Genomic DNA, 14573 nt, shown 5'->3' with positions numbered 1-14573 from the left:
ATCTGGAATATGCAGTTTAGTTATTGTCAACAGTTTACAAAAAGGATATTGGGGAACTGGAAAAAGTGCAGAGAAGAGCAATCAAACTGATAAGAGGCATGGAGGAGCTCAGCTATGAGGAAAGATTAGCTGAACTGAATTTATTCACTCTTGAGAAGAGGCAATTAAGAAGGATGTGATCACTGTGTATAAATAGTAAATCTGGGTGAACGAATATCTGCGCTAACTATAAAAGGAAAACAGAAAACAGCAGCCAGCACAGTTTGTTGATTCATCAAACGCAAAAAATAAAAGTCCAAAGTGAAATAAAGAAAAATATGTAACTATCTGTGATTGTCCATATGAAAATCAATAGAGATGACGTAGATCATCCACCAACTTTCAATGTGCATATGAAAAGCACACCACACCCATGTGCTATCAATCTGCTTACCAGAGGCTCTGATGATATCCACATAGGGTGAAACATGTCAGGCTGGCCAATGCAAGCACGCTGTGAACCGCAGAGTTTTTATATGTCATGATGTTCTTCTGTCCTGTAAGTAGACTACAATAAATAAACGTGTGTTTTACCTTTATGGGCTTCACTATTGTTGCTCTTTTGCTCATTGGGTTTTACATCCTGGTGGTGATCGCAACATATATCCATCTTCTGGTGTGAGTCCTGATGTTTTTTCTGATATTGATGAACGTGGATATCTTTATGACATGCCTATAAAGTTTGGAGTTTGCCATGATGATTACATTGCTTGTTTTCATATCTTTCTGGTAAGCAGATTGATAGCACGTGGGTGTGGTGTGCTTTTCATATGCACATTGAAAGTTGGTGGATGATCTACGTCATCTCTATTGATTTTCATATGGACAATCACATCTAGTTACATATTTTTCTTTAACCACTTGCCGACCGCCGCACGACGATGTACGTCGACAGAATGGCACGGGCAGGCATAAGGGCTTACATGTACGTCCGGTGCCTGCGGCGGTCGGTATTCGTTCGGGAGCGATCCCGGATGAGGGGACGGCCATTCATTCATGGCCACCCCCTCGCGATCGCTCCCGACGAATGAAAATGTCCCGTGACATCATTTCCTCTCCTGTAATGTAAACACAGGAGAGGAAGTGATGTATTCTCTCCTCCGTGTCGGTATTTTTCGTTCCGGCACCGAGGAGAGAGGTTCGGTGAGTTGCACCAACACACCACACATACAGTAGAACATGCCAGGCACACTCACACCCCCCCTTTACCCCCGATCACCCCCCAATTACCCCTGCCCCCCCAGTCACAGTGACACCAATTGCTTTTTATTTTATTTTTATTTTTTTATTTTTTTGCATTGGTGTCATTTGTGACTGTAATAACTGTTAGGGCAGTTAGGGTTAGCCCCCTTTAGTTCTAATGTGCCCCCCTAACCCCCCCAATAAAGGTTTAACCCCATGATCACCCCCCGTCGCCAGTGTCACTAAGGCTGGGTTCACATTGCAGCGGTTTATGAGAACGAATGTGATTCGCACCGCACTGCAGTGCAAATCACATCCGATCTCTGTGCGATTCGAGTTCAGCCATACAGATAGTATGGCTGAATTCGTGTCGCACCCGCCGCACCCGCCGCAAATTCGCACGGGACCCTTTTTTTGGCCCGCAGCAGAATCGGATCGCATGGGTGTTCACACCATGCGATCCGAGTTTGCAGATCGCACTGCGATATGCGAACTGATCTGGGGGTGTCATTAACATTTCACTGACACTCCCAGCAGTTCGCATAGGGCAGTGTGAACTGCCGCCAGGAGGCATGCGATGCGGGAACCCGCCGCGGATTCATGGCGTTCCCGCATCGCTCCAGTGTGAACCCAGCCTAATAAGCGATAGTTTTTCTGATCGCTGTATTAGTGTCACAGGTGACGCTAGTTAGGCAGGTAGGTATTTAGGTTCGCCGCAGCTTTTTATAGCGCCAGGGACCCCCATATACTACCGCATAAAGCCCCCTGATTGCCCCCTAGTTAACCCTTTCACCAGTGATCACCATATAACTGTTACAGGTGACGCTGGTTGGTTAGTTATTTTTTTATAGTTTCAGGGCACCCGCCATTTATTACCTAATAAAGGTTTAACCCCCTGATCACCCGGCGGGTGTCATTTGTGACTGTAATAACTGTTAGGGCAGTTAGGGTTAGCCCCCTTTAGTTCTAAGGTACCCCCCTAACCCCCCCAATAAAGGTTTAACCCCGTGATCACCCCCCGTCGCCAGTGTCACTAAGGCTGGGTTCACATTGCAGCGGTTTATGAGAACGAATGTGATTCGCACCGCACTGCAGTGCAAATCACATCCGATCTCTGTGCGAATCGAGTTCAGCCATACAGATAGTATGGCTGAATTCGCGTCGCACCCGCCGCACCCGCCGCAAACTCGCACGGGACCCTTTTTTTGGTCCGCAGCAGAATCGGATCGCATGGGTGTTCACACCATGCGATCCGAGTTTGCAGATCGCACTGCGATATGCGAACTGATCTGGGGGTGTCATTAACATTTCACTGACACTCCCAGCAGTTCGCATAGGGCAGTGTGAACTGCCGCCGGGAGGCATGTGATGCGGGAACCCGCCGCGGATTCGTGGCGTTCCCGCATCGCTCCAGTGTGAACCCAGCCTAATAAGCGATCGTTTTTCTGATCACTGTATTAGTGTCACAGGTGACGCTAGTTAGGCAGGTAGGTATTTAGGTTCGCCGCAGCTTTTTATAGTGCCAGGGACCCCCATATACTACCGCATAAAGCCCCCTGATTGCCCCCTAGTTAACCCTTTCACCAGTGATCACCATATAACTGTTACAGGTGACGCTGGTTGGTTAGTTATTTTTTTTATAGTTTCAGGGCACCCGCCATTTATTACCTAGTCTCACTAGTGTACCCCTAAATTTAGGGGTGTATACTTTCCAAAATGGGGTCATTTGGGGGGGGTTTGTGCCATCTTGGCATTTTATGGCCTTCAAAACTGTAACGCCCTTAGAAAGCCTGAAGGCGGTGCTTGGTTTTCGGGGCCCCGTACGTGGCTAGGCTCCCAAAAAGTCCCACATATGTGGTATCCCCGTACTCAGGAGAAGCAGCAGAATTTATTTTGGGGTGTCATTTCACATATGCCCATGGCATGCGTGAGCAATATATCATTTAGTGACAACTTTGTGAAAAAAAAAAAAAAAAAAAAAAGTTTGTAATTTTCCCGCAACTTGTGGCAAAATATAAAATATTCCATGGACTCAACATGCCTCTCAGCAAATAGCTTGGGGTGTCTACTTTCTAAAATGGGGTCATTTGTGGGGGTTTTGTGCCATCTTGGCATTTTATGGCCTTCAAAACTGTAATAGGTAGTGAGGAGTGAAGTCAAATATTTACGCCCTTAGAAAACCTGAAGGCGGTTCTTGGTTTTCGGGGCCCCGTACGCAGCTAGGCTCCCAAAAAGTCCCACATATGTGGTATCCCCGTACTCAGGAGAAGCAGCAGAATTTATTTTGGGGTGTCATTTCACATATGCCCATAGCATGTGTGAGCAATATATCATTTAGTGACAACTTTGTGAAAAAAAAATAAAATAAAATTAAAGTTTGTAATTTTCCCGCAACTTGTGGCAAAATATAAAATATTCCATGGACTCAAAATGCCTCTCAGCAAATAGCTTGGGGTGTCTACTTTCTAAAATGGGGTCATTTGTGGGGGTTTTGTGCCATCTTGGCATTTTATGGCCTTCAAAACTGTAATAGGTAGTGAGAAGTGAAATCAAAAATTGACGCCCTTAGAAAACCTGAAGGCGGTTCTTGGTTTTCGGGGCCCCGTACGCGGCTAGGCTCCCAAAAAGTCCCACATATGTGGTATCCCCGTACTCAGGAGAAGCAGCAGAATTTATTTTGGGGTGTCATTTCACATATGCCCATAGCATGTGTGAGCAATATATCATTTAGTGACAACTTTGTGAAAAAAAAATAAAAAAAAATGAAAGTTTGTAATTTTCCCGCAACTTGTGGCAAAATATAAAATATTCCATGGACTCAAAATGCCTCTCAGCAAATAGCTTGGGGTGTCTACTTTCTAAAATGGGGTCATTTGTGGGGGTTTTGTGCCAACTTGGCATTTTATGGCCTTCAAAACTGTAATAGGTAGTGAGAAGTGAAATCAAAAATTGACGCCCTTAGAAAGCCTGAAGGCGGTGCTTGGTTTTCGGGGCCCCGTACGCGGCTAGGCTTCCAAAAAGTCCCACATATGTGGTATCCCCGTACTCAGGAGAAGCAGCAGAATTTATTTTGGGGTGTCATTTCACATATGCCCATAGCATGTGTGAGCAATATATCATTTAGTGACAACTTTGTGTAAAAAAAAAAAATTTTTTGTCATTATTCAATCGCTTGAGGCAAAAAAATAAAATATTCAATGGGCTCAACATGCCACTTATCAATTTCCTTAGGGTGTCTACTTTCCAAAATGGGGTCATTTGGGGGGGTTTTGTACTGCCCTGCCATTTTAGCACCTCAAGAAATGAGATAGGCAGTCGTAAACTAAAAGCTGCGTAAATTCCAGAAAACGTACCTTAGTTTGTAGATGTGACAACTTTTGCGCAAACCAATAAATATACAATTATTGACTTTTTTTTACCAATGACATGTGGCTGAATACATTTTGGCCTAAATGTATGACTAAAATTGAGTTTATTGGATTTTTCTAATAACAAAAAGTAGAAAATATCATTTTTTTTCAAAATTTGCGGTCTTTTTACGTTTATATCGCAAAAAATAAAAATCGCAGAGGCAATCAAATACCATCAAAAGAAAGCTCTATTTGTGGGAAGAAAAGGACGCAAATTTTGTTTGGGTACAACATTGCATGACCGCGCAATTACCAGTTAAAGCAGCGCAGTGCCAAATTGTAAAAAGACCTCTGGTCATTTACCAGCAAAATGGTCCGGTCTGAAGGTGGTTAATGGAGCTCTGCACTTTGGACATTTACACTGTGTATAAATACATAGGTGGTCTTTATAGTGAACCTGACCTCCACATATGGAAAGGCTTCTTCACAGTGAAAGCTGGGCTAGGCTCCCTGAAGAAGTAAATCTGTCCAGCTCAGTAGATTGTTTTAAAAAAGAGCTGCATTCAATCCAAACTATACCTGGATATTAACATTTATAGGTAATAACATAGACCCAGGGATAACCCAATTGACTCCATGCGGTAAGGAACTTGTTTCCCCTGTGTCTTCAGCAAAGCATTTTTTTGTCTTCATTTGCATTGATTGTGGGTATAGGATTGTGAATATGGAGGGTTATTTTTTATTTTTTTTTATTTTGATTGAACTAGATGGACTTATTTTTAGGGACTCATTGATGACTGGAATAGTACCGCTGGATTGGCATAGGACTAATGTGGTGCCAATATTTCAAAAAATTACTGCGCCCCTGGAATCATCAAGAAGGTGTTGCAGTTACCAGCTGCAGTGTCCGGCATGGTTGCCACTGACTTTTTCTGAGTCAGCCGGCTGCTCTCTGTCCTGACACATCTGATGTCCCTCCCTCACCCCCGGCCCTTACCCCCAATCATTGGATAAGATGGCTTGGCCGCTCAGCAGCTCGGCCGTTCTGCCACTCCTCTTCAGTGATTGGCTGCCTGCCTGTGTACATGTTGTGTAGATCCAGCCGGTGCCGGACTCGGACTTAGTGCAGTCAGAGGCCATGCCGCTGAGTGATACTCTGCCAGTGCCTACTCATAATCACACCACAGGAAATCATAACCTGAATTGAGTGGCATATACAGTTGCAAGCAACAGAAGAAGAACCACAGGTAACAGAAGTTAGGAGGAGCATTTTGATTTATATGCTGGAAAGTTGGACAGCTATTACTGGAAAGATATATCTGTGTATGTTAAGAGATAATCCATCTTTTTCACTTTGTATAGGTTTTCATCAAGATCAAAATATGGCCACAACAGATGTATTGCAATACATTGAAATATAAAAAGATGTACATTCTCTAGGCTATATGTATATGGGCATGTACTGGGGTTACACCTGGCCTGAGTAACTTCCAATACAAAGTGAAGCTGAATTATCTCTTATATAACACATATTTCTTTCCACTGGAAAGATATATGTGTTCTATGAGAGATAATTCAGCGTCGCTTTGTATTAGAAATTACTCAGACCAGGCATACCATGCCCATATAAATATAGCCTAGAGAATGTACATCTTTTTATATTGCATGGGTGACCTTATAAAATGATGATGCCCCATCATATAGGGTCTGGAATTAAAAGTAACATTTCAGTCTTTGCAGGTGACACCCAATTATGTAGTGGAATAACGTACTTACAGGAGGTTACAAGCCAACCTCAATGCACTGCTTGATTGGGCAACTATGTGGCAAATGAGGTTTAACCACTTGCAGACCGGACCATTTTGCTGGTCAAAGACCAGACCACTTTTTGCGATTCGGCACTGCGTCGCTTTAACTGACAATTGCGCGGTCGTGCGACGTGGCTCCCAAACAAAATTGACGTCCTTTTTTTCCCACAAATAGAGATTTCTTTTGGTGGTATTTGATCACCCCTGCAGTTTTTATTTTTTGCGCTATAAACAAAAATAGAGCGACAATTTTGAAAAAAACGCATTATTTTTTACTTTTTGTTATAATAAATATCCCCCAAAAATATATAAAAAAACATTTTTTTCCCTCAGTTTAGGCCGATACGTATTCTTCTACATATTTTTGGTAAAAAAAATCGCAATAAGCGATTATTGATTGGTTTGCGCAAAAGTTATAGCGTTTACAAAATAGGGATAGTTTTATAGCATTTTTATTAATAATTTTTTATTATTTTTTTTTACTAGTAATGGTGGCGATCAGCAATTTTTATTGTGACTGCGACATTGTGGGGGACCCATCGGACATTTTTGACACATTTTTGGGACCATTGTAATTTATACAGTAATCACTGCTATATAAATGCAGTGATTCCTGTGTAAATGACACTGGCAGTGAAAGGGTTAACCAGTGGGTGGCAGTGTAGGGGTTAAGTGTTCCTAGGGGTGTGTTACTAACTGTGGGGGGGTTGGGCTTTCATTTAGTGAACACTGATCTCTGCTCCTATCACATGGAGCAGAGATTAGCGTCACTAGTTGCTAGGCAGAATGGAGAAATGTTGTTTACACAGCATTTCCTCCATTCGGCCGCTCTGTGAGACGATCGCGGGGATGCCTGCGGCGATCGAGTCCGGACAGGGCGGCATTGAATATTGGACGTACCTGTACGCCAATATGCCTGCCCGTGCCATTCTGTCGACGTACATCGTCGTGCGCTGGTCGGAAAGTGGTTAATGTTGATAAATGTGAACTAAAAGTTATGCACTTGGGGGCTAAGCATATGCATGCATAATACATACTGGGGGAGTACAACTGGGGGAATCCATAGTGGAGAATGATCTGGGTGTTCTGGTAGATCATACCCTTACTAATGGCATGCAATGTCAAGCTGCGGTTTCCAAAGCGAGAAAAGTCCTTCCTTTTATTAGCCACTTCAATACCGGGCACTTAAACACCTTCCTGCCCAGACCCATTTTGAGCTTTCAGCGCTGTCGCACTTTGAATGATAATTGCGCGGTCATGCTACACTGTACCCAAATTTTAATTTTTATATATTTTTTTCCCACAAATAGAGCTTTCTTTTGGTGGTATTTAGTTACAGCTCGGAGTTTTATTTTTTGCTAAACAAACAAAAAAAGACTGAAAATTTTGAAAAAAAATATGTTTTTTTTTGTTTCAGTTTCAAAACTTTGTAAATAAGTACGTTTTCTCCTTCACTGATGGGCACTGATAGGCGGCACTGATGGGCACTGATAGGTGGCACTGATGGGCGACACAGATGGGCACTGATTGGCATGGATAGGCGGAATGGATGGGCATGGATAGGTGGCACAGATGGGCATGGATGGGCACTGATAGGTGGCACGGATGGGCACTGATAGGTGGCACAGATGGGCACTGATAGGCGGCACGAATGGGCACTGATAGGCGGCATTGTAGTGTACTGATGGATGCCAATCAGTGCCAAACAATAATGCATGCCAATCAGTGATGCCCATTGTGGGCACTGATTGGCATCCATTGTGGGCACTGACTGGCATCCCTGGTGGTCTAGGGGGCATACCTGGTGCTGGGCATCCCTGGTGGTCTGGTGGTGTCCCTGGTGGTCCAGTGAGGGCTTCCTCGGGGGGGCTTCGCTGATAATCGATCAGCACAGACCCCCCTGTCAGAGGAGCAGCTGATCGGCTCTCCTCTACTCATGTCTGACAGACGCGAGTGAGGAAAAGCTGATCACCGGCTCTTCCTATTTACACTGTGATCAGCCGTGATTGGACGCGGCTGATCACTCGTCAGACTGACCACAACAACGATCGACGCGATGCATGCCCCCCGGGGGCGCGCATGGGCTCAAGATCTTGAGGACGTCATGTGACGCCCGGTCAGGATTTTGAAACCACTTTGCCGCCGTCATTCTGCTATAGGGTGGGTGGCAAGTCGTTAAGAGAGGTATGGACTCCCTGTACAAATCATTAGTAAGACCTCATCTGGAATATGCAGTTCAGTTTTGGGCACCAAGTCACAAAAGGGATATTGGGGAACTGGAGAAAGTGCAGAGAAGGGCAACCAAACTGATTAGAGGCATGGAGGAGCTCAGCTATGAGGAAAGATGAGAGGAACTGAATTTATTCTCTCTTGAGAAAAGGAGATTAAGGGGGGCTATGATAAACATCATCATGTATAAATACATACGGGGACAATATAGTGAACATGGTGTAGCGTTCACTTTAAGGTCATCACAGAGGACAAGGGGGAAAAACAGATGTCTAGAGGAAAAGAGATTTAATCTCCAAATACAGAAAGGTTTCTTCACGGTAAGATCTGTGAAAATGTGGCATAGACTCCCTCCAGAGGTGGTTCTGGCCTGCTCAGTAGATTGCTCTAAAAAAGGCCTGGATTCATTCCTAAATGTACATAATATAACTGGATACTAACATTTATAGGTAAAGTTAATTCACTGAGTATCCAATTGCCTCTCAGGGGATCGGGAAGGAATTTTTTCCCCTGCTGTAGCAAATTGGATCATGCTTTGCTGGGGTTTTTCACCTTCCTGTGAATATAGGATTGTGTATATGGCATTTGGGGTTATTTACAAAAGGCAAATCCACTTTGCACTACAAGTGCAAAGTGCACTTGAAATTGCACTGAAAGTGCATTTGAAAGTGCAGTTGCTGTAAATTTGAGGGGTAGATCTGAAATGAGGGGAAGCTCTGCTGATTTTATCATCCAATCATGTGCAAGCTAAAATGCTGTTTTTTTATTTTCCTTGCATGCCCCCCCCCCCCCCCCCAGATCTACAGCAACTGCACTTCCAAGTGCACTTTCAGTGCAAAGTGGATTTGCCTTTCATAAATAACCCCCATTGTGTGGTTGTGATTTTTTTATTTGGTTGGACTAGATGGATTTGTGTCTTTTTTTTTTAACCAAACTATGTAAGTATGTGACTTTTGGGTTTTTCTCAACCTGACTAACTATATATATGTATGTGTTTTTCACTGTACAGCATACATAAAATACAGTATAATTCTATGGAATGCATTGTATGTGTGCTTTCTTACATCATCATCTAGGTAGCGATGCTCCTCACACTGTGGATAACAGATCCCTCCTTTATGGCTGCTGCCTCTGTCACAAGTTGTACATGCTTGAACTGATGAATCTGTACAGAGTGTAGAGGTACATGTTAGACTCGTGGCACACAAACTTCCAAATCACAGATGTAGAATATCCTGATTTCCATTTATATACAGGTGAACTGACATTTTTGAATATTAGTAATAGTGGTGAATCTATACACCGCATTTGAGGTTTACACACATGGCATGTTTTCTTTCTCCATTATCCTCCATTGACTCATTCTCCTCATTAAATATCCCTTTCTAGGAATACAAATTGGTGATCATTGCACCCTCATGTCTTCATTTGGTACAATGACTGAATCTCATGGAGATATTCTATAGTAATTAGAGGGTGGGATTCTGGGAGATTTGCAGCCTTCTGTTTCCTTGTATTCAATCCTAATGGCTTCTTTCAAGAGAAAACATTATTTTACAGTGTTTTCTAAATGAATGAATTCTGTCATAATTATTGGACCATAGATATGTCAGAATTCTGTACACCAGCACTTTAGTCAATCACTGCTGAAACTCAACTTTAAGCCCAAGGAATAAGAGGTGAGGTAGTTATACAAGATGGGGGCGATAGGAAAATTTCTTTGATTGTTTTTTATTTTTAGAAAAATGAAGAATGCAATAGAAATGTCGTTTTTTATTTTATGTAAAGCTTTTTGCGTGTTGTTTTCTAACTTAAAATTATGTATTGAGTGACAAGGTAGGCCATCCACAGACACTGAGCAGGTTGGTTGAAGCCTTTATGTATCCCCCCATCCCCTTCCCATTTTTTGCCTAGCAGATTTTTTTTATCTTTATTCAGTGCACGTAGCTGTTTTAATATCTAACTGCAAAAAAGTAGTGGACCAGAAGGAATTTTTCACATTCAATTTGTAGAATGAAATTAGAAGTTTTAGGACACTGTAATATATCTCACACTCATACTTCTTAACATAGCCATTGGCATGCAGGCATGAGATAACATGTTAAAGAATATAAAACTCTGTAGATGATTTCATAATTTTTTTTGCTTTGAACAAAATACAGATTTTATTGACAAAGACACTTTGAATGGAACACATCCTTTATGTTGTAATTTATATAGGGCTATATTGGCCAACATTTGCACTCATTTATCAGTAATTCAGTTATTCCTTCTCACAATCTGTGCAGGTTACCCAATCAGAAGACAACGTGCAGATCAATAATATGCTATTGTGAGAAAACATATGAAAAGGACATTTTTAAATGTGTGACAATTTTCCGAGGCTGAAGCGTTTAAGGATCTATAGTTGCACCTGCAAGAGTTTCTTAAAGTGGCAGTAGTTTTCCATCAAAATCAACAATGCAACCACCAGGCCCTCCCCTCACGCCAGGGTACTAGACTCTGACTTGTCATTTCAGCCCCAAGTCCAATTGTTGTCAAAAGTTTGTAGAATTCACCTCCGTATCATCTCTAAAATTCGCCTTTTAACAAATGAAACCGCCAAGCTCCTCATTCACTCCTTTGTTATCTCTCACCTTGACTATTGCAACTCCCTTCTCATTGGCTTACCTCTCCATAAGCTATACCCTCTTCACTCTATCATGAATGCTGTTGCCAGACTTATCCACCTTACCAACTGCTCAGTGTCTGCCAACCCTCTCCTCCAATCCCTACACTGGCTCCCAATCACCCAGCGAATTAAATTCAAAATACTAACCACAACATACAAAGCCATTCACAACTCCGAGCTACATCACCAATCTTGTCTCCAAATATCACCCAAATCGTCCCCTCCGTTCTTCTCAAGACCTCCTACTCTCAAGCCCTCTTGTCTCCTCCTCCCATGCTCGTCTCCAGGATTTCTCCAGAGCCTCTCCCATCCTCTGAAACTCACTACCTCCACTGGTCTGGCTAGCCCTTACTCTCGCTACCTTCAGGTGATCCCTGAAAACTCATCTCTTTAGGGAAGCCTACTATGTCTCCAGCCAATCTCCTACCACTTCCATCAGCTCATTCCCCACAGTTACAACCTTTTGTACCACCTGCCCCACCCTATTAGATTGTAAGCTCTTCTGAGCAGGGCCCTCTTAATCCTCTTGTATTTTATTGTATTGTAACTGTATTGTCTCCTTTTATATTATAAAGTGCTGCGTAAACTGTTGCTATATAAATCCTGTATTATAATAATAATAATAATAATAGTTAGAACTATCTTAGTCACCTGTGTCGGTTTTGTTACCAAAACTGGTGCAAATGCTTGAAGGAATAGGGCAAGTTTAAAAAAGACCCTCCACCAGAAAAGTGCTGTTGTGCTTATATTGAATTCCACAGACAGTGCTAAAATAAAACTAGTAAAACACCACATAAAGACCAGTCTAAATAAAGTGAGTTAAGCATCTTTCTGAATTGAGATTTAAGAGATATTGGGTAGATAAGATTAGTATTGGTGGTATTGAGGAAATAACAGCAAAATATGATAAAAACAGCTTTGTAAATTCAGCCCAGTGTTTTTTCTCCTTCATTTGTTAAATGATTTCTTTACAATAGAATCACAGGCTGGTTGTAGCAGAATCAATCGGTACTGCTTAAAAGTTCTGCCCATAGTGATTCTAGTACCTTGATGGTAATTTCATTGTCCACTGCAGTATTGTTTTGCCATGTTGGCATACCATCTAAAGCTGCCCATAAATGGCTCTATAAAAGCAAGACATTCTCTCAAGTATAGTTTGCAATTATCTGACCGTTTTTGATATTCTGTAGCAGGCATGTCAAACTTAGATGAAGCAATGGCCTGAATTGAGGGGACTAAATCTTCAAGGGAGTCACATTATGTCTACTAAAGGCCGCTTCTACTTAATTACAGAAATAGATTGTGGCACTTTAGAACCTAATAAATATTGTAAATTGCATTTCTTTTACTATAATGTTAAGAGAGAAAGGGGCAATAAAACATTTTAATGCCAAAGAAAGGAGCTATAAAACATAATGGAAAGAGACATACATGAGAGTCGAGCAGGCTGCACACCCCAAAAATCTACAGAAAATAGAAGAGTTTCCCCAGGGGCTTTTTTTTGCAGCGAAAACTTTATGATAAAGTTTGATAAAGATTAATGATAACGTTTTCGCTGCTAAGAAAAAACCCCGGGAAACTCTTCCATTTTTTGGAGCTATAAAACATTTCCTGAAGTTTCTTATGTAAGAAAGTGTGTGTGTGTGAGGGGTCTACTTGTCAAAAGACCTTATGCAAACACGCAACTGAAAAATAAGATAAGAGATATATATATATATATACTGTAGCAATAATTCAAGACTGTTTTGTATATCAAAACGTATTTATAAGATGTCAATGTTTGGCTTGAGTTAGAAGCTTTCAGTTGTCAGATGACTTACCATTACACATTCTACAGCTTGGGTGACACTTCCTGCACTTCTTTCCATGCAAGTAAAACCTTTCAGGACAGTGACTGACACAATGAGTGGTTCCCTCCACCTGCAAAGTGTTTGAAGGGCATTCTAGACAGGATTCCAGGCCAGGTCCAGCACACAACTCACAATGAGGATCACACTTCTCACATTGCCTGTTGCTTTTGAAATATCTTATACAAACAAAAAGAAAAATTTTGACCATTAAATGAGAATTATAACCTAGATTGCTTTATTGTGCATAGCATGTTATCAGACTGTACAGAAATATCTCTGAGTGAGTCCTGTGATTGGTATAAATTGATTAAATTCTAACATCTGATATCTTTAGTATTCGCCTGTCTATTTTACTTATTCTCAGCTGCGTTTATTCAAACAATTTAAAGTATGCGCTCGGACAATGGACATTAAAGTGTTTTCCTCTTCTTAACAAATAAGCTTTAAAACAAGCCTTCCCAGACCTCTGTAGCTGTTTGAATTTTGAATATCATGACATGCAACATACACACGGTCAGATTTTCAGACGAAAAATGTTTGATGGGAGCTTTTTTTCGGAAATTCCGAGCATGTGTAGGCTCCATTGGACATTTTCCATCGTAATTTCCGACACACAAAATTTGAGATCTGGATCTCCAATTTTCCTACAACAAAATCCGTTGTCAGAAATTCCAATCGTGTGTACACAATTCCAACGCACAAAGTTCCATGCATGCTCGGAATCAAACAGAAGAGCCGCACTGGTTATTGAAATTCAATTTTCTCGGCTCGTCGTACGTCACCGCGTTCTTGGCGTACAGAATTTCAGACAACATTATGTGACCGTGTGTATGCAAGACAAGCTTGAGCCAACATCGGTCGGAAAAAATCCCACGGATCTTGTTGTCGAAATGTGCGAGTGTACGCGGCATAAGGCTCCATTCACATCTGCGTGTTCCGTGAATGCACACGTTTTCACACATGTTCACTAAACACAAAAATGCACAAAATGCACAAAAATGCACACCCTGCTTACAATGCCTTCCATTGGTAATGGCACCCCAAACACGACAAACAGATTTGTAATGCATGGGGCAGCCCATCACAAAAAAAAATGGGTGATTCTGCCACTAGTCCTCAGCAGCAGGATCACTAAAAGGTCTGAGCACTGCTGAATCTCAATAGTTGGCAAATGGAGTAGCACCATGTTAGCTACAGAAGAGTGATCATACAGACAAAAAAGTAGCCTTTTGTGGTCCTGCATCTACTGATTTTGACAAGAAGTCAGTGACATAATCATTTGTACGTTGGATGGATTAAACACCATTACAGATTTTTATTAGTGATTTTTAAATTTATTTTGTACTCTGATATACATGTAGGATTATTCTTTAAGTCTAACTTTATTTTTATTTTTTAATATGTTTTGCATAAGAAATGTGCTTTATATGGAGGTGCCTATGCT

General features: G+C 41.7%; 1 protein-coding gene across 1 annotated transcript in view; it reads right to left on the bottom strand.

Moving 5' to 3' along the window:
* LOC143962737 (cysteine repeat modular protein 2-like) overlaps window positions 1-14573 on the bottom strand; it is a 198547-nt gene that overhangs the window by 45389 nt on the left and 138585 nt on the right. The window contains exons 13-14 of the mRNA XM_077472135.1: window positions 13100-13305; window positions 9673-9773 (exon numbers count right to left, since the gene is read on the bottom strand). Of these exons, the coding sequence (XP_077328261.1) occupies window positions 9673-9773; window positions 13100-13305 (307 nt within the window). The remainder of the gene's footprint in view (window positions 1-9672; window positions 9774-13099; window positions 13306-14573) is intronic.

The sequence above is a fragment of the Lithobates pipiens genome, unplaced genomic scaffold (genome assembly GCF_037356315.1).
Source record: "Lithobates pipiens isolate NorthernLeopardFrog02 unplaced genomic scaffold, aLitPip1_a1.2 Scaffold_8, whole genome shotgun sequence".
Taxonomy (NCBI): Eukaryota; Metazoa; Chordata; class Amphibia; order Anura; family Ranidae; genus Lithobates; species Lithobates pipiens.
The sequence above is the reverse complement of the archived record's forward strand: the minus strand, read 5'-3'. Positions and strand labels throughout refer to the sequence as shown.